General features: G+C 35.8%; 1 protein-coding gene across 1 annotated transcript in view; it reads right to left on the bottom strand.

Moving 5' to 3' along the window:
• The window catches only part of LOC106135818 (inactive dipeptidyl peptidase 10), a 105,868-nt gene that overhangs the window by 41,953 nt on the left and 41,972 nt on the right, over window positions 1–21,943 (bottom strand). The window contains exon 3 of the mRNA XM_060951164.1: window positions 11,766–11,979. Within this exon, the coding sequence (XP_060807147.1) occupies window positions 11,766–11,979 (214 nt within the window). The remainder of the gene's footprint in view (window positions 1–11,765; window positions 11,980–21,943) is intronic.

The following is a 21,943-nucleotide window of genomic DNA, read 5'->3' as shown; positions in this document are numbered from 1 at the left end:
TTTAAAAAAAATTTATACGTTCAAAGTCCTAGTTAGTTTGTTTTCTCATGTGCTACGACGTAGAGGTTGTAGTTCCTCTACGAGAAAATTGAGACAATTTTGCCGTAGCCACTGGCCACGTCTTATATGTTCTGCCCTATTAATATTATAAATGTGATAATGAGTTCGTATATTTGTTAATTTGTCATCGCTTAATGCTTTATCACCTCAGATTCTCTTTTTAAGAATTCAAGTTCTCTTAGTTACTGAGAAGGACTTAGTTGACTCAATTGCCTTTCAAATATAAAATGTACCCTTTGTTCTTGTTGATTTATTTTAGTATATTTAGGGCGAACGAATCTAGCTTTATCAATGATCAATAAATAAAAAAATCGAGTAATCAAAAGAAAATCAACTATTTGTAGACTAATATTGTAAAATTCCACATAATGACTCAGGCCGCCATCGAAGCATTACACATTAAAACTAATATCATCAAACTAAAATAGTCATTACGGGCCCGAAAGTAGCTTATAACGGTCAAACTAAGTCCATTTGGTAGCTTGTGGGGCTGTGTAATAGGAGGTACATTATAGTATTTTAGAATCAATCTTCCAGATATTGTGACTGAAATGTCAACGCAGATACCCAGCCGCTGAGTCTAGACCTTATGTGGCAGCACTTAAAGTGAATTTCTGAAAATTAGGATTTCAGATTAGGAGGACAAGATTATAATTTTTCGTCTCTAACGCGAGTGAAGTAACGAATATTATGTAGTTAAAACATTAGAAGCCTTCGCTTTTAAAGTCGGATAACTTGGCTTTTCTACTACCGACGCTAGATCTTTCTCCTCAATACGATCAATATGTAACGCAGTCTGAATCCGCATGAGGCAATGTGCGTAATAAAAATTTAACATCTTGCCTTCGTGGTAACGATCCCTTCTTTGCGAGTATATTATTACTAGATGTGGCCAAGGTCGTATGAATGTTGTTGCGAAAGAAATTGTGGCGAATAGAAAGACGTAGTCTCTGTGGTCTCAAAGTACTACTCTGTCAAGAAAGTAGCAGGAAAAGATCAATAATACACAAACTGTTTGTTATTCATCCAAATTTATTTTATCACCTTCAAAATATGCTCCTTTAGAAACGATACACTTACGCCAACGAATAATCCAATCATCAAAACATTTTTTAAACGCTGTTTCCGGAATTGAGGTCAGTTCTCGCCGCGAATTCTCTTTTATGTCTTCTACCGATTGAAAACGGGTGCCACGAAGTGGTAATTTGAGTTTAGGAAAAAGAAAAAAGTCGGCTGGAGCCATATCTGGTGAATATGGTGGTTGCTCGATGGTATTTGTTGAGTGTTTGGTTAAAAATTCGTTCACAATGATGGCCTTGTGCGAAGGTGCATTATCATGGTGCAAAATCCAAGAATTTTCTTTCCACAAATCTGGCCTTTTTCGTCGGATTTGCTCTCTTAAACGCCGCATAACACTCAAATAATATTCCTTATTTACCGTTTGACCTTCCGGCAAGAATTCCGAGTGCACAACACCGCGATAGTCAAAGAAAACAGTCAACATGACTTTGACTTTTGAACGACTTTGGCGTGGTTTTTTCGGTTTCGGTTCAGTTGGAAGGCGCCACTCCGAAGCTTGTTGACTAGTTTGCATGTCAAACTCGTAAACCCACGTCTCGTCACCAGTAACAATGCGTTTCATGAATGTTGGGTCGGAATTGACTCGTTCTAGCATGTCCTCAGCGACTCTCATGCGATTGAGTTTTTGAAAAAAATTCAGGTCTTTTGGGACTAGCCGAGCGGCAACATGTTTCATACCCAAATTATTAGTTAAAATGGTACGGATCGACTCGTGAGATACAGAAAGTTCGGTGGCTATCTCTCTCAAAGTTGAATGAGGATTTTCAGTCACTATTTCCTTCACTTTTGCGATGTTAACTTCAGTTGCAGACGTTGATGGCCTACCAGAGCGAGGCAAATCTTCCATCACATCTCGACCGCTTTTGAACGCTTTGTACCACTCATAAGCACGAGTTTTTGATAAAGTCGATTCACCGTAAGCCTTCTGTAACATTTTCAGTGACTCCGAACACGATATTCCATTGGCAATGCAAAATTTAAGACAAACTCTTTGTTCGATGTTTTTATCCATTATGAAATTAGCAATACACACTAGATATGATATAACTAAAAATAGCACTGTATTTAATGTAAACAACAGATGCAACTCAAACTCCGCGCCAAAATGGAAAACAGTTGTGCCAATCTAACAACAACAAAAAAAACAAAAATTTGAATTTGGAACCATAAATAAATAATCCATTCCCGATACTTTTCTGACTGAATGTATTTCCCCTGGGCAATAGGCGTGATATGTATGTATGTATATATGTATGTGACCAAGAAGTTAAAGCGCACCAGATCCCAAAGCACAATGGAGAGTGCATACGTGAAAGAGAGATCGAAAGAGAAGATCTAAAACTTTCTCATTTTAGCCACTTTAAAACAGTAAAAAAGAAGCAAGTTAAACGTAAGTGTAGTTTGACATTTCGTTAATCTCTTGTATGTTTTCGATATATCAATTTGAATAAAGAAAAATTCCTAGTTAGCAAAGTCCAGAGCAAAAAAAAAACAGGTGTAAGAAAAGATTAATTACATACCTTCATACATGTAATACCTTTATTTCTTACGGAGTAGACAGAGCCAACAGTTTACAAAATACTAAAAGACCATGTTTAGCTGTATGTTCAGTACCGATCTTAAAAACCTTTTCTATTTTTACAGCACGCTTATTGAAATGTTGTACCTGTTAACCCCGAAAATCTACTATTTTAGGAAGCTATGAAGACTATTTGAAGTATGAGGGGTCAGGGTAAAAGCGGCAATAAATTTTAATGATAAGCCCACAGCATCCGGAAACGTTCGCGAAATGAGTTATTACAGCGCTGTATTTAATGTTAAAATAAACTTGTGAAACTTTTAGGCGATGGGTTAGCCGACCGACCGATATAAATCTCAATTCTAGTATTAATACAAACAGCTAAACGTGGCCTATCAGCTCAAGACTGTTGGCTCTGTCTACTCCGCAAAGGATATAGACGTGATTGTATGTAAGTATATATATAACAATCAGGGTTCTAGTATCCAAATCAAAAAGCCTGAACGTGCCAATGTACGCGGTTTTGATATGAACAATCCAGTAAGTGTACATCTCCGCTCATACCTCGGCAATGCTCATAACATTTTACACTCTGTTTTACTGTTACCCGTCTCATTCCGAGTCCGTGACTTGTGCGTGAGACTCGATTTTACTATCGAAGTGTTATACGATCCGATCATGATTTGCAAAGTTTGTTGTTTTATTAACGTGTTAGTATGCGTGTTGTCCCGCCGGTTCTTCTACGCTTGCGCTGTTGAAGCGGTAGTAGATTTAATCTAAGGTTGTATTGACGTCATTAAGTTCATTGTGATATTGTGGCCAATTTTGGAAAATTTATATATTTCTAGTTTAACGGCCTCTGTGGCGAAGCGGTAGTACGCTTGCCTGTGACAGCCGGGTTCGAGTCTCAGCTATGGCAAATAAACTTTTCTCATTGGCCTGGATCTTTGATTTTTATATTTAAAAGTATTATAAAATATAGTATCTCTGAGTAAGTATCTTGTAACACAAGTTTCGAACTTGCTTCGAGATTCAATCTGCGTCATTTTCCCCGTAAATATTTATTTATTTCTGGTAATGAAGAAATAACATATTGATTCTTTGTGTGAGTTTTTTTTTCTGGGCAGTTATCTGCGTAAATTGCGACTAATTGGTATATCTGCCTCGTAAATGATAAAGACGTGATAATATTGTATTTTACTTAAGGCGTCTTCCACGTGAGGAAACCTGCACATTCAGGCAACTGGATGTGTATTCAAATATGGATTAGGATTCCTACTACATACATATAATCAAGATTTTAGCCCTAACGGAGTAGACAGACGCCACAGTCTCGAAAACATTGTAAAGTTCGTTCAGCTGTATGAATTAATGATGGAATTGAGATTCAGATAGACTTCACTCTACCGGACTAATGATTTCCTCCGACATACAAAACAACCAAACGAACACTAATGAAATCTCTTTGCCTCAAAGCCGCAGTCAATTATTAAGTAGAGTTGAAAGCTAAACTTTTGGGCAAACATCGTTACGGTCGCGGTGAAACCTTTGATAAGCTTTCTCTGTAAGCTACGCATACAAACACACATAAATACATAAAATGACGCCTTTTTCCCAGAGGGAAAAGACTACATCTTTTCACTTGCCACGCATCCCTGCATACTTTTTTTGCTTCATCCTCATTCATAACTCTCTTCATGCAGGCAGGTCGGTTTCCGGTACTCTTGACCTGATCTAGAACGTCCCTGATTTTGATTCGTAAGCTACACAAATAGCCACAAAGCTCTAGGGTAAATGCAGAGTAGTATTTAATGCACGCATGCATGAGCTTTTAGTGTCAAAAGAATACGTTGTTAAGCTTAAGTCAGTAGGGAAATTACTGGAGTTTTGAAACTTTGAAAGGGAATTTTGAAGTATGCATCTTTAGCTTCACAAATTGAAAAATAATGTAAACCATGTTTTAAAGAACATTAACTCTCTTATCACGTATTAACATTATTATTCCCTACCCCTCCGGGAAAGAGGCGTGATTTTTATGTATGTATGTATTCCCTTACGTTATAGACTGAGCCGATAGTCATATAGAACTGAAATTCAGAAAGAGTTACTGCTTGCTTGACATATTAAATTTATTTAATTTATTGCACTTATGATACTAGTATAATAAACAAGTTTAGGACGTGAATTATATTGTAGGTGACGAAAACTTAAGAGTTACGAGTTTAGTGTAATATTCGTTATACACAAAAAATCACGCCTATTTGCTAAAATGATACTCATAACGATATTACCGATTACAATAAAGTGCTAAAAATAACGATACCAAGACAAAAAAGAATACAATATAATAAGTCCCTGTTGTATCCAAAATTTCTTAACGTGGCAAAATTAAAAAGTGAAGTGAAAACTTCTGGCAGATGCGATGCGACCGCGCAAAAACATAAAAGTTGGTCTTTTAATATTAATCTGATTTACAGTCCGCTCATGTTTAAACTGGGACAACTAGTCATTTTTTTTTTTATATACGGGACAAATTACACAGATTGAGTTAGCCTCGAAGTAAGTTCGAAACTTGTGTTACGAGATACTAACTCAACGATAAGTACTATATTTTATAATAAATATTTATATAGATAAACATCCAAGACCTAGGCCAATCAAGAAAAGTTCTTTTCTTATCATGCCCTGGCGGGGATTCGAACCCAGGACCTGTGTCACGGACAAGCATACTACCGTTGAGCCTCAGAGGCCGTCATCAGTACTGGATCACGCCAGTGGGTAAAAATGGACAAGTGCGAGTCGGGCACGCGGATGAAGGTTTCCATACCAAATATATACACACATAATAACAATACGACTTTCTTCTCAGCATAATGATGAAATTGAGAGTATGAGAAAATTACAGATTGCTGGCCTACCGCCTAAAAAGCGTCATAAGTGCATTTCGTATCATAAACTAAAACGGCAATAAATATGTGTGTTGTACTGAAGACCGGATTAAATATTTGTTCTATTATATTTATCTTTTTCCATTTTTGAATTGATTATTAATTACCTATTAACATTTTGTACATACATATACAAATTACGTCTCGATATTCACTAGTAGGGAATGATATAAATGGGAATATGTTCTGATGTTTATTTGTATCAAAGATTACATATGTATATACATACGATTATTAAAAATACAACTAATATTAATTAATTAATAATAAAAAGGATATATTATATTATATATTCTATACTTCCCAGTTATTATTAATTTATTAATTATTTATTTTTAATATGTTTATTATATGACCTATATGTAAATTATATTAGTTATTATAAGTTTGTTTGTTTGTCTGTTCTTGAAGCGTTATCTACGTGACCGATCTTCATAAAATTTGCTCTACTCAAGTAGAGCATAGTGTATCTATTATCTCGAAAACGTACTGCTCTAGTGGGATTTACTTTAGATGACAAGTCGCAAGAAAAAGTTAAAATCCATTTCTCTACTTAACCCAAAGGTTAACTGTCAGATAATGCATTTAGCATTAAGTCCGCCCATCGTATCAACATTATTTGTACAATAAAGTTTTAATAAATAAAAAAACTGGAACTTAAATAAATAAATAAAAAAATCCAACTGATAGTGAATCTAAACGGTTCGACCAATGTGAACACCAACTTTAAAACAGCCCATTTTGCGGTGGAATATGAGAGTAAAAATGTCTGCGCTTTTTGTATGTTTGGTGATGCACAATGCTGATGTTAAAATTACGTAAAATATGTTTTGAGTTGCGAGATTTTAAATAAGATTATTATAACTTACATCGTTTAATACAAAATGAAAAAGAGTTTGTTTTTGTAGTATTTTTGAACAAGAACACATATATAGTGTATCTGCATATCTATAGGAGTGAAAGAGAAGGAGGAAGAAGTATTATGTCGTCTTTAGAACACATGATAAAATTTGGACAACAGTTCATGATGGAGAGTACAGTGAGCGTGTGTGTCTGAGAGCCGATAAGCCGGAGGGTAAGCAAATCACTACAACATCCATATACTCGTAATGTCATATTAAAAAATATAATTATAAATTTTGTGACTTCTTAAGATCAGCCACTAATATATTAATACTTATGCAATACAAAATAAGAAAACTTCGTAAAAAAATTTTGAATCAGTTATTTTCGTTGAAAAGCATATCCCAAAATTTAACCCAAAAAAGTTGTACTTAATAAATAGGCAGCTAACATAAATTATGCAAATTGTATATCTTCCGAAGACAAGGCAAAGAATTTAATAAATAACGTCCAAGGCTCACTGTCAGCAAGTTTGCTAATTTCGCGACAGTTTTCACATTAATTTTCTTTTCGGAACGACCCTGACAGCTTGTTGCCGCCCGCGATGTACCAGGAGTACAGAACACCTGTAGAACTTTCATGTTGTTTAGGGTTCTTTATAAAAAAAAGTAAAAAATAGAGCGCACCATATTATATATACGTCACAGAGAAAGAAGAAACAAGTGATCCCCTCAAAACCAACAGCCTACATTCCTTCCTCGTGCGCCTCGTATTTTCGGCTATACGTGTCTGTTATTAATGGAATTAATATATATAAATTGATCATTTTATGTTCAAAGAGAGATTAGATAATGAATTTGTTTTAAAAAAATATATGAAAGTGAAACAATGGATCTCGAACCGTTTAGCCACTTACATTTTCACTATGCTTGCAGGTAAAATTGTTAAGATAATTATTTTATTAAAAACTGAACTATATAACCCTTGAAAAATACCAATAAAATTACTCAAATACTTACTATACTTGAAACACAAATATGTAAGTTATTAGAATATCCAGCAAACATTGAATATTTCAGAAGCCGATACAGTAACTCTACCGTTATTTTATGCAAAGTGAAAAATGGATATTTGAGTAAGTTTCCTGTATGAAGCGTATCGGAGGCGGAGTAAATAAGGTTTTCATGAATAAACTAGCACTCAAACTACTAAATAACTAAGATGATATGGTAAATAAAATACTGGCTAAGATGTGAAATGCTTCATGTGAATAAAAAAACATTCCCCTAGAGGAGTAGGTACCTTGAAAATTATCATGTCCCAATACTTCACTTTACCAATTATTTGTTTTACTTTATATGTGTCACCATCATCCTAGTGTTAGTCCAGGTTGTAACCTGTATGTATCCTCTCTTCTCTGAAGATGAGTTGAGATGTAGGAGTGGCAAGTTAAGTAAACAGTCTCGAAAATACTGAAAAGGTCGCTTTCGGTAGGATGGCTAAATGATGGAATTGAGATTCAGATAGTGGCAGTTTAGTAGCCCATCACCTTCAAAGAAGAATCCCATGCTTATTAGCCTTTCCCTTGACTGACTTTTAGAATCCGTAGGAAGAAGTCATGTGAACATAGGAGTTCCACTGACTATGAAATCGAACTTCAAATAATCTGCAAATGTACACATAGTGTGACACTGCTCACTCACAACTTTACAGGTACATTTAAATTAAACTTATTTGAAAATGGAATGCAGCAATGTTGCAGTGAAATCCCATAGGACTGCGGCTGGCGGTGCGACAACGTCAACTACCCACATAAATAAATTATTTTGGGACTACTCCAATGTTATGAGATCCTGGTAGCAGGAAGATTAAGTGGATGTGGTTAAGTAATTTATTTTTTACGGAGGAAGCTTGTGATTTGGCATGTTTGTTATGAGAAGTATAAGGGAGCACAAAGAGAAGAATATTGAGCAATTCCCACGGGAACGGTTAATCGACGAGTTTTCATTTTACTCGGGGGTAGCAGCGTGCATAATCTAGTAAGTATGTTAAAGGAGTGCGATTATATAGCGTCAGGTTTCCTTCGCAAAAAGACAACGACTATTTTATCACTACATATTAGAAAGACCCTAATTTTCTCTGTCTGTATGAGTGCGTTAATTTCGGAAAGCTATGAACGAATTTTTCATGCATACAATAAAAAATAAAGTGTAACGACAGAGTGAACATTTGACATCAAAAATTCCGAATCCAATTCAACAAAAAGCACTTTCTACGAATAAAACTGAAAATATACAAACCCCAGTTTCAAAGACTCATAAAACAAAAAATATCGCTGACGGGGTTTTGCTGAAATCGGTCCGGATAAAACCATTAGTGCCTGTAGCGACTGACATCCATTAAATGATAAGAGAGGTAAACGATATAAATCAAAATATCATTAAAAAAAATTATATATATTTATCTAACTCCTATTAAGATAATTATTTTGGAATAGCTCTTTAATTTTTATTTATTTATATCGCTTTTCTTGGCAAATCTTGACGTGACAAAATGGTACCACCTCGGGGTATCTATCCAAAAAAAAAAACAAAAATCTTCGATTCATAAATAGCGAAATAATAGCATACAAAAAAACTTTCAGTCTTTCAAGACTGTTGCTCTGTCTACCCGCAAGGGATATAGACGTATATATTAGTATACGTATGTATGTATAACGATAAACCTAAATACCTTCGCTAAATATATCCGTGACACTTTAATATAATAACGTGAGTGCCTTTTCATAGGTACCCAATAGCTCACGGAAGCAGTGACCGCCTCGCCGCTCAACTGTAGTACTCTATACTGAATGGACAGGTAAATGCTTTCCCTAGAGTCCCGATTTCCAATAGCTAACTAGTAATAGTTATGTTTGCTATAGTTATGTATGTTACACAATTTTGAATCTAATGTTCTTGACAAGAGTGATTTATTTGGAGTTAGCGAGGAAAATGAATGAACAAGTATAAAATAAAAAATAAAACAAAATGAAAGTTTCTCTGCTTAACGCTTAATGGTAGACTGTTAGATAATGCTATTAGCATTAAGTCCGCCTATAGTACTTTACAAATTGTAATTGTTACAGAATTGTAACTAAACTGTACACAGAATTTATTCTTGTGACTTGTGCCGTATAGATTTTGCCACAGAATAAATGAATAAAAATATAGATCAATATTAAAGAAACAACAGAAGTTATGCAGGCACCAATGTAAGTGGAAACATGTAGTCTCTGCCTACCCCTCAGGGGAAAAAGTGTGATTTCATGTATGTATGTACATACATACATACATACATAAAATCACGCCTCTTTCCCGGAGGGGTAGGCAGAGACTACCTCTTTCCACTTGCCACGATCTCTGCATACTTCTTTCGCTTCGTCCACATTCATAACTCTCTTCATACAAGCTCGGCGGTTTCGGGTACTTTTGACCTGACCCTTTACCAGGACGTCCTTAATTTGATCAAGATGTATGTATGTATGTACAAAGTACAAATGTAAATGTCTACATTTATTTCGCTTACGCAGTGAATTCTTCACCTGACGTAAACCAGCCAAGTGCAAGTGGTTTGAATCGAGGTACATTATCAATTCATGACATTCATCCCATATTCCCGTTTGAACTCCAGAATAGTCTTATGTGTGCTCTTTCAAAGAGTTTTACGAACACTTATCATAGTGCATCAACTAGTTGCATTTTTAACTGGTTTGAAAATTACAAACTTCTTAAAAACTGATGATGACTATGTACGTACATTGTCGTACATCAAGCAAAATATATAAAATTACGTCTCTTCTCACTCCATGTCGTTCCAATGGATGTCGTGAACGACGACTTAGGGAAAGGCTCATAAACACAAGATTCTATTTGTAGGTGATGAGCTAGCCAACCTCACATTATTTGAATCTCAGCCATCCATCTAAACGTCTCCTTTCAGTCTTTTCGCAACTGTTGGCTCTGCCTATCCCGCAAGAGATATAGTCGTGATGATATGTATGTATGTGTGTATATTTCCAAGAGTGGTAGACAGAGACATCATCATTCCTCTTGCACTTGATTTATGGTATTTTTTAAACTCTTGACCTGATATGACCGCGGAGCCGCGGGCGTACTTTTATATAATTGTTAAGTTAACCTGTTCTTATTTATCCACAATGCCTATTAAGAGAAAATATTTATGTGATTGTAATGAACTACTCAACCGATTTTGATGAAATAGACTATTTAGCAATAACAAAGTCTTTTTCCTGGAATTTCGCACGGGAACGAAGCCCCGCGCAATACTACTTCATTATAATACTATTTTAAAATATAGTACGGCCAGATCGGTAAATACGAAGGTTCTATTTACTGATCTCTAAAAATTGCAAATTCTGTAAGCTTCAGGCGAACAATCGTATTTCCTTTCCAATTTGTTTCTTCGCGATTTCAAAGCGAAATTGTTTGAAACGCAACTCTCTGTACTTGTCTAAAAATAGTACGAATTCGAGGAAACACAGGAATAAAACATAAGATGAATGGACAATAGCAACCCGTAAAATTAAATTGGAACAAATACTTTCATTTTCGGTCGCCGAAGTTGTAATTCAATCAATTAGTTAAGTGTTCCCGGAAATATAATACTTTTTGATAGAAATTACAATAACTTTTGTACTCATCTAAGATTTTATGTACCTACTTACATGAATTGTTATAAATAAATATAATCTCGTATTTATCTTTAACAAGGTACGCAGAGCCAACAGTCACAATAGGTTCTATGTCTTTTTTTTATGAAATTGAGTTTCAAATATTGAAAGGTTACTAGCCCATTGTTTGAAAGATTAATCCCAAATTTAATAGCCATTCCATTGATTGACTTTAGCAATACATACATATATAAAATCACGCCTCTTTCCCGGAGGGGTAGGCAGAGACTACCTCTTTTAGACTTTAGCAATCTGCAAAAAAAACTGACTGATGGCTCTAACTACCCCGTAAGGAATAAGGACATAATTTTTTTTTTTTTTTTACACTGATTGAGTTAGCCTCGAAGTAAGTTCGAAACTTGTGTTACGAGATACTAACTCAACGATACTATATTTTATAATAAATACTTATATAGATAAATATCCAAGACCCAGGCCAATCAGAAAAAGTTCTTTTCTCATCATGCCCTGGCCGGGATTCGAACCCGGGACCTCCGGTGTCACAGACAAGCGTACTACCGCTGAGCCACAGAGGCCGTCGAAATATATATATATGTATATATTTGACCAAAAACATACTTACCAGAGATCCAAGTGCCATTCCACCTAACAGGCACAAGTTCGTCGCTCAACAAGTCCTGAATCCTCAGCCTTCTCCCCTTGACCCTGGGTCCCTCATCGGGCGGGGTCAGAAGCACCACGGAGGTGACGATCAGGGCCAGCACGGCCACGATGACCAGCAAGGCGATCAGGATGCCCCTCCAATTGCGCTGGTTCGGCCCGCCGACCACCAACTTCTGAAACGATGGATTATTGTTAGATCTGCTGTTTGGTGGGGTGACATGTTATATCTTATTTCATATCATAGTGTGGCGAAATCTATACGCCACAAGTCACAGGAATCCTACTACTATTATAAAGGCGAAAGTTTGTATGGATGTATGGATGTTTGTTACTCTTTCACGCAAAAACTACTGAACCGATTACCATGAAATTTGGTATGTAGGTAGCTGAAGACCCAGAATAACACATAGGCTACTTTTTATCCCAGAGTTCCCGCGGGATTGATAGGGTTTCCATGCGGACGAAGTCGCGGGCGGCCTCTAGTAAAAAATAATATTACGCGACGCTATCAATCATAAACAGCGAAAAACGTAAATCGCGCAAGCAAATTTCACGAATTGGAGCTAATATACAACCTCCGACACGACATCGTCGGAGCCGCGGTTCCCCAGGCATAACACCTGGCGGTAGATCTTCCCTTTGGTGGCGGTCGAGCCGAATCATTACTCCCGCTACAATAGGATTTCACTCAGCAAGAAATATGCAAGACTATTTTTATACTATATGGCATTCACATATGTATTAGGTTAAGTATTAGTATTTTTTGTGTATTTAATATAGTGATTGTCATAATAAACTATCTGCTCCTTCTTTTAACCTGTGAAGATTCTAATGAACAGGGTCAGGTTCCCCTGCAAAGGTTGCGGAGATCAGACGGGAGTTGCTTCGTGTAAAAACCTCACTCACGCAATCCAGGATCCATGATCAAGGGCTCATCCCGGACTCCTCCCCAGAGTGGTGGGGATGCAACCGGGACTAAATTGAGGAAGAAGATGACCCGACTTTCTTTTAAATTTAAATATATAATAATGATGTGGCAAACTCAAAAATTTTTCCTTTTTGTTATACCTGACATCGGAACATAGCACGGAAATATTTTTCCTATTCCTATTTAGAAAGCAGCATAATGAGCTTATTTGTATTTTAATGTATCCTAACCTACATATGTTTGACAAAAATAAATGCATTATGAATAACTTTCATAGAAAGATTCAATCTTCAAATAATAATGCTGCTTACTCATACTTCTTTTGTTACAGTTTAAAAACAGAGCTATCGATTTAATATCAATGCTTTCATTGGTTACAATGCCACAGAAGAAAATAAAGTTATGTCTAACACATACCCTTTCCCATTGCGCTCGGTTTACAAATAAAGGGACGGCAAGCATTATGAGCTTGAGCAATATATCATCACATCGTATTTCCTCCAGCACTCTTCACCAAAAAGTCGTTAGGATCGGAACAACCCTTTGGTAATGTGAAAAATGAAAAAGGGCAAAGGTCCGGCTGCATTGTTGGTACAAAGTGATAAATTGACGCGCGTGAGGTAGGTGTTGGGAAGGTTTGTGCAAACTTGATTTACACCTACATTTGAATTGCTCCCATGAAAAATATACTGCACATCACCTGCTTCTTGTCCAGCGCAAATTGTATGAGAAAATCGAGGAGAGAGATTATCAAGAGAAGTGCTAATAAATTAAGGATTCTATAATTCGGCGATGGCCTAACCTGCCACTATCTAAGTCTCATTTCAAACTCCAAGTCAAAGTTCATTTATTTGCGACGATAGCTCTTTCTGCCGCTGTGGCGCAGTACGCTTGTACGTTGTAAGGTGACACCGGGAGGTGCCGGGTTCGAATCCCAGGATAAATTATTATTTTTTTCTTATAGATGTGGGCCATGGATGTTTATCTATTTAAGTATTTATTACAAAATATAGATATGTATACTTGTATAGTTTAACACAAGTTTCGAACTTATTTCGAGGCTAACTTAATCTGTGTAATTTGTCCCGTATATATTTATTTATTTATTCAGTATAGATATAAGTGTAGTAAACGATTTCTAGCCTACGTCATTAAAAAATATCTTAAGTTCTTTTACTTTTCTTTTCTCAGACCAGCACGGACGCTCGCACTAAATGAAAGTGCACCTTTAGTCGCGTTTTACGGTATCCATGGGAGAGAGATAGAGAGGTCCTATTCTAAAGTGCCGAAAACCACACGGCAAAGAAACAGTATACCAGTACCAATATTGTAAAAAAAATAATTTAAAACAAAATAGACCCTTCTACTGCGAGTTATAAACTACACCACTATTACCAAAACCAACCATTACGAAGAAACACCCTAGTTACCAAGGGATGGTAATATTCATATTTTTGGACAGAATATAAGCTTGTAGCCATTTATGGCAAATGGCCGTCATTAGGAGACGTTAGCCGCGAACGATAACCGTGTGGCCACGAGGTGAGCGGGGTTCAAATTACGATCTTCATTTATTACACTACATACATACTCGTACATATGCGATGATAAACTTGCGATTAGGTAATGGCCTAGCAACCTCCCAATATTTGAATATCGATTCCATAATTGTATTTTTAAGACTTGACTCTGTCTACTCCGTAAGGGATTAAGATGTGATTATATACGTAAGCATATATACATAAAACTACGCACCTCTGAAAATACAGATGTTTTAAATACTTGTAAACATGTTTATGATAATTCCACTGAAAATTCCTTCTTAATTTTTTTAAAATTTATCGGTACGGCATGCAAACATAATCTTTCCAATTTTTATGACCAATGCATACTACTTTCCTCCATAAACAATCATCAATCTATCTTTTCACAAACAAACACCGCAAACAAATTTTTTTTTGATATATAAAATTTTTATAAGCAACAGACGTACCTAGCTTTTTGTACTTTGTTTAGGAAATCCTCATTTAAAGAGGTAAATAGATGGAGAAAGTTTCAGAATCTAACTATTCGTATAGTTACATTAATCCAGATCCAAAAAGATTATTAATTTTGTGGCCAACCCTTAAGGGTCCGACTAATAACCCGTACTTGTAGGTGGTAATTTACACCGATACCAATATTTTTAATAGTAGACTGGTTGAGAGAGATAGTTAACAGTAATGATGTTTTGTGAAAATTACTATAATAAACAAAATCAATACACGAATAATATTGTACTTGAGTGTGATACCTGAACACGAAAAGTGAAACACCGATGTCTAATATATATATATATATATATATATATATATATATATATATATATATATACCTATATAATATGGCGAACATTAGAATAGGACCACTCCATATCTTTCCCATGGATGTCGTAAAAGGTGATTGAGGAATAGTTTTATAAATTTGAGATTATTCTTGTAGGCGATGGGCTAGCAATCTGTGTCTGTTTGAATTTCGATACCATCATTGAGCAATACACCTTTCGGTCTTTACAAGACTGTTGGCTCTGTCTACCCCACAAGGGATATAGACGTGTATCTATGTATGTAATAAAGAAAAAAAAAATTCTAAACTACACCTGTAACAAACTTTACATTGCCGACTTTGTTTAGATTAAACTTACTAGGGACCTTCTTCAGATTCCGCTCTCGTGAACCAAAAAACTCCGCAAATTTTAGTTCACAGTTCTCAGTCCCAAAAACATTTCAACACAGAAAAGAATTGGAAAAAAATACAGTAAGTCCCTACCTAAAAATTCGGTTACGATTAAAAGCAGCGATGAGTTATGTTTTTGAATACAATTACTGCGAAAATGAGAGTGGTTCTAAAATGCGAAGCAAAAAGTTGACGGGGTTTTACAGGTAGTACGAAACATGTTATTCAGTGCAATTTTGGAAATTCTGTAATTTGCTCGCTGCACACGTGCCCATGTCCTATGAATGACTAAGGAGCAAATCAATTGTTAAAACTGTTATTATATTTTACGGACAGGGAATCGGTTAATCTAAAAAAAATTTTCTTCTTTTCTTTTCTCTCATCATTGTATCATAAAAGCGGCCCTTTAGTCTTGTGACCGTTAAGTTCTTTTTACCGCATAAATAATATGGATATAAAGTGTGTGTGTATCATTGTTAGCAATTAATAGCATTTCTCAAGAACATGATCTAATATATACAAAGATATAATAATTTGTTTATCCCTAAAATCGTCAGTACCAGTCATCATCTTGGTCATTAAAATCTCGTAAACCAGCAAAATAAAAGCGATCCATCACGATCAAAATTAGCGATGATGTTAAGAGATTATGGACGAAGATTCCTTAAAGAGCCTATACGAATCACGGCAAGATTTCGTTCAGATTCGGGGCGTGATGTTATGAGATTTTTACGTTAATACTCGCATTCTCGCATTTGTACGATGTTTAGCTGCTCAAACCATAAGCTTTAAAAAAAACGAGAATATAACAGGGGCTTTTTCAACGTTCTGTCATTAGTCCCGGTTACCTCCTCACCTCTATTTTAATAAGTGGTTTAATATTCCTGGATTAGGTAAGTGAGCTTTTACTTATAGTAATCCCGTCTAACCTTCGCAACAGAACCATACCATAATAAAAACTGCATTAACTGCACTACGCCTTATTCATATAGCCGCCTATTATGACATCACTGATAAAGAGATAGAGTGGTCCTATACTTAAACAGAAGTTAGGTGCTGTGTGGGAACCACACTTCTATTCACACTCTCCTTGTACCTACATACATATAATCTCGTCTATTTCCCTTGCGGGGTAGACAGAGCCTACAATCTTGAAAAGACTGATAGGCTACGTTCAGCTGTTTTAATGATAGAATTGAGATTGAAATAGTGACATGTTGCTAGCCGATCGTCTAAAAGAAGAATCCCAAGTTAATAAGTCTATCCTTTAGTCGCCTTTTACGACATTCATGGGAACGAGATGGAGTGGTCCTATTCTTTTTTTTTGGTGCCGGGAGCCACACGGCACAAACCTTTATTTGCTAGTTCAATCGAATTTTAACATATTTTCCACATTACCAAACCATCTAATCCTGTCATCTTCTTTACATTTTCAAATTCCCTTCAATCAGTTAATAAAGCAGCCTTTTATATAAACCTATCCCATGTAAAAAAATATCTGAACATAAAATTCCTGCATCTGAAATAGCTCTGTTGATCACATATGTGAGCGGTGATGTCGGCAATCACAGCTAGCGAAATATTGGCGAATTATAATTGTGACGTAAACATGACAGATTGCGTACAGAATGTGTTCAATTGTTTACTGAACAAAGCTCGGATAATTTGCTAATAACTTTATTGTTTATGTAACTATATAAAATCTGTTATCAGAAAAATCTATCCCTTGTAAAAAAATATCTGGAAATAAAATTCCTGCATCTGAAATAGCTTTGTTGATCACATATGTATGTGAGTTGTAGGTAATCACAGCTAGCAAAATATTGGCGAATTATAATTGTGACGTAAACATGGAATGTGTTAAATTGTTTACTGAACAAAGCTCGGTTAATTTGCTTATTACTTATGTTTATGTAACTAAAGAAAATCTGTTATCAGATAATATTTATCAAATTTCTGTGCGGATGTAGTAAATTCAAGGAGATAATAACTATGATGCTGTTACAATTATCACGACTTGCGCCCGAATAAACTCTGAACGTCTAAATTTAGTCATAATTAGTCTAGTACCTTTTGAGTGTGCTCATACAATAAATATAAAAAAATTAACATATTAGGTACACTTATTTTTTTACATTATTATTTAGTAAGAATGAACCAACCTTCTCATTCATTCATTCATTAAGCCAAATAGCTGAACGTGGCCATTCAGTCTTTTCAAGACTGTTGGCTCTGTACCCCGCAAGGGATATAGACGTGACCATATGTATGTATGTACCAACGAACGAATACGAATAAGGATAGATGAGACACCAAATCAATGATCAGACGACCACATAGTCCCATTGGAACGTACTTATCGCAATTGATCATATACCTTTAGTGCCGCTACGTGACAAGGTCGGGACAGGAACCGGGACCCGCCGGGACTATGTCAAACATCTTGTCAAGACGTGATGGCTATTTATAATCCATTTTTAGGCAAAGCCTGTTTTTTTGCAAAACAAGGGCAAGTTCAGATGCTTTATTTATTAAAGTTCACTTAATGACGTTAAACTTACATACATACATGCCTTGCGGAGTAGACAGAGCCCGTTTTAAAAAGATTGAGAGGCTATGGCTTTATGGCTCAATGATGGAATTAAAATTTTAATAGTGTCAGGTTGCAAGCCCATCGCCTAAAAGTGGAATCTAAAATTTATTAGCCTTTTCTTTCAACGCCTTTTCCGACATCCATGGGAAAGATATGGAGTGATCCTATTCTGAAGTCTGAAGTGAATTCCCTGCACACGGCACGGTATGCAAAATACCCGTTTTAACATTGATACCTTAGATTTCGTCAAAATCTTCAGATTACTCGGCCTCTGTGGCGTAGTGCTAATTGCCTCAACAAGGTTCCGGTTACAATTCCCGCTGGGGTCAATATGGAATATGATATGTTCCAGGTTGATTGGTTTGGCCTGTAGGGCCTTTATGTCAGCTATGCCGATTTCGGAAGTCTGGTTTCATGTTGAAAAAAAAGTTAAGTAATTTAGTACTACTATTCTTTTTTTACTTCTTCTAATTCGTATAACTAATTACATTTTCATTGATGAATTCCCTGAAAGTTCAGGTCATGAGAAGTTAACGGACGAGCTTGCAGAAACAGAGTGATAAAGGTATCTAGTAGAGCAAAATAAATTTGCAAAAATCGTTACTATTGTGGATATAACTTAATTTGTGGGAAAATACTTGACTTCATTTGACAAGTAACCAGAATAAAAGCTAGGAGATATGATATAAGGTTGATCCCGGTATTCTGGGTACGAGCTAGCTTAAAGGATCCGTTTCCTATGACCAGCCCCTGCCGCAAGGCGCGAAACACTATCACCTTCCCGTTTCACGTCATAATATAAAGCGAAACAGCAATAGCTTAACGCGCGATAAAAACGGCATCGCGCGTGCCATGCTACGAGGGTAGGTTACAGGAATGGGTCAATCAGGTAATTAAATTGCAGTCTTAAACAGCTGACTTTAGAGGTTTACCTTTATAGCAGGAAAATCGTGTCCCCAGTGGATAATTGTTACCAAATCCTGAATTTGCAAGTCTCCTCACGTTTCTTCTCTCGCCGTAAGAGCATCGGTTAGCATTCTTGACTCTTAAAACGAAGTCTCATCTACTTGAGAGCTACTTATCTCTCGCTGTAATGGTTCCTTATCTCAAGCTTCTACTTGAGACGAATTGAGCAAGCTCTGATAGATTTAAAGATCTATCGTTATGTGATGTGTGGTAAAAACAAATTGTTCACAACTAGAAGTTTTCAGAAAAATAATGTTTAAAAAATAAGTCTTATAAGACAGTTTTTCGAAAACATCACCACTTATATGTCATGTAGGAAGGTACTAAAGGGCAACTTGTTATCAGGCAAACAGCCAATTACAGAAATCATTGCCAAATCTTTCCACATCATGCATTTTTGCATCAGATCTTAATCTAAAAACGAATCACCCATCCAAATTTGGCTGTTTATCCTGTAAGGGTTAAAACATGTGTTATGTATGTTAACAGGACCCTGAGATTTAAAATCAAGAATGCATTTTTTTTTTAACAGAACAAAATAGGTATCTTCAAAATTCTTCAGAGCAACATTTCAAAACTTTTAAGTATTTATGAGAGCGTCCACTTCTAAGAGATTTAAAGTTGACCGGGTGCCCGTTATGGACGTGGCCCTATTTATATAAATACCCGACTGCCTCCCAGAGGACTATAAATAAAGAATTTTAAATAAACACCCCGACCCAAGAGGGTTTTGTAGTGATAAAATTTAATAAGGTCGTTTTTCACACTGAATAAACTATGAAGGTAATCAATAGGGAAATTACATATTTTCCGGTACAGTAACGTTTATAACATAAACATCCATATGTGATTTATCACGCACTTATCCCCTACGGAGTAGACAGAGCCAACAGTGTCGAAAGAAATGGAAAGGCCACGTTCAGCTGAAAGGTTTAATGATGGGATTGAGATCAAAAATATTGTGACAGGTTGCTAAATTATCACCTACCAATAATAGTAAGTTTATAAACCTTCCCTTATTCGCCTTGTACGAAATCTAATGGAAACTATATGAAACACACTTTATAATTTTTACTTCTAAACCACCGACGAGGCTTGACTTCACCGTAGCACTGTTTAATTTAACCAACTATTTATTTTAAATAAGTTAATTAGCACGTTCATCTTGTGCAAACTTTCATTGAATATTCCATCGAAGAAAAATCAAAGTGGGAGCCAAACTGTTTCTCCTCCCGCGCAGATTGTAAATCAATCAGGCATAAACTTGTGATTCTTCTTTTAGGCGACGAGCTAGAATTGGCAGTCTGTCTATATTTCTAAATCTAAATTCCATCATTAAACTAAAAAAACTTTGTGTCTTGGCTATTGTCTTGCCTATTGGCTCGATTTACCCCATACGGGATAAAGATAGAATGAGTGCTGACCATAACACGAGTTTTTACTGCCCGTTCTGTAAGTAACTTTCATTTTACTTTATGCCGTAACATCAAATCATACTTAATCAACCCTCAAGTACTTAAAAGGCTAATTCCCAAACTTTAAATTATTCAGATGAATTTATTCCCTGGGTTTATTGCAAAGAAATGGGATTATTATTGTCACCAAGGGCGTAGCCAGGATTTAGTTTAGGGTTCGGAAATTATGGTGAACATAAGCCAAACAAAATTGAACAGGAGAAAAATATAGAGTAAATCTGAATAAGAGGAGAAAGATTGAATTAAACAAGAAAACATGAAAAAGAAAGATCATCTTCCTCCAGGCTATGGTACATCCTTAGCATATTAAAGAGAAGCCCGGGGTTCGCCTTTAAATATGAATCCTGCATTGGACGAGTCAGGTTTTCACACGAAGCGATTGTGAAGAAGATGGGAGTGAAATTTGGATATAGTAGAAGAATCATGAAAAGTGAAAATCGGAGGCAAAGAGAGCTTTTGATTGGTTGATTTTGATGATTTGATATGCGAACTTTGTGATGTGACGTTGTGAAGAAGACAGAAAAATACGACCTCCCCTGCCTTAGCTACGCCCATGATTGCCACCCATTATCACTGGCAGGTAAAAGATTGAATAATTGGACTGTCTATCGATTTTGCGGATAATCAGACTGGAATAAAAGAAATGTAGAAGTAGTTCGCCCGATTGAGTGGATTGGTTTCTTACGTAACAATTAGCTATTGGTAAGGCTTTTATTCACTAGAGGCAAGAAATATTGGTTGAGTATTTAGTAAAGATGATCTTTTTTTACCAGGAAATTATAAGTGACATGAAAAACTATTCTTTATATTCGTCGAAGAAATTATCGAGAGTTGGTATTTATAAAGACCACTAGTTGTGCCCCGAGGCTTTGCTTCGGTAGGAATTTCGAGATAAAAAGTAGTTTTTATGTTATTCTTGTTAGTAGATTTTGCGTGAAAGAGAAGCAAATATACATTCACACCTTAAAGACTTTCGCGTTTATAATATTAGTAGGAATAAATTATGTAGAATTATAATAAGATCTACGACTACACGTCTCTAGTCGTAATTCATTTCATCTTCCTATCTAGGGATATCCAAAATAAAACTACTTATTTGTATAAATAAAACATTCAATTTAACTATTAAATAAACGCTTCACTTGACTGAAACTTTTGGGGGAACTTAATTAAATATAGTTCTGCCATGAATTTTGTTAATTATTAACAAATATTGCTCCACCAGTGCTTCGCCGAAATGGACTGAGAAACTTAATTAAACTTCTGTCAAAACTTGTTACGCTTCATCAATACAAAGTATAGAACAATGTTGTTATATCTGTTTATTTTAGGGTTAATTCTTCTGTAGGTAGCTTTCATAGAATTATTTATTTATTTAAGTAAGTGAAGTATACGTTCTGGCAGAATAGTACCCGAAACCGTTGAGCTTGCATTAAGAATGTTATTAATGGACAGGCAAG

The sequence above is a fragment of the Amyelois transitella genome, chromosome 24, assembly GCF_032362555.1.
Source record: "Amyelois transitella isolate CPQ chromosome 24, ilAmyTran1.1, whole genome shotgun sequence".
Taxonomy (NCBI): domain Eukaryota; kingdom Metazoa; phylum Arthropoda; class Insecta; order Lepidoptera; family Pyralidae; genus Amyelois; species Amyelois transitella.
Note: the sequence above shows the minus strand (reverse complement) of the source record. Positions and strands in the feature narration are given on the sequence as shown.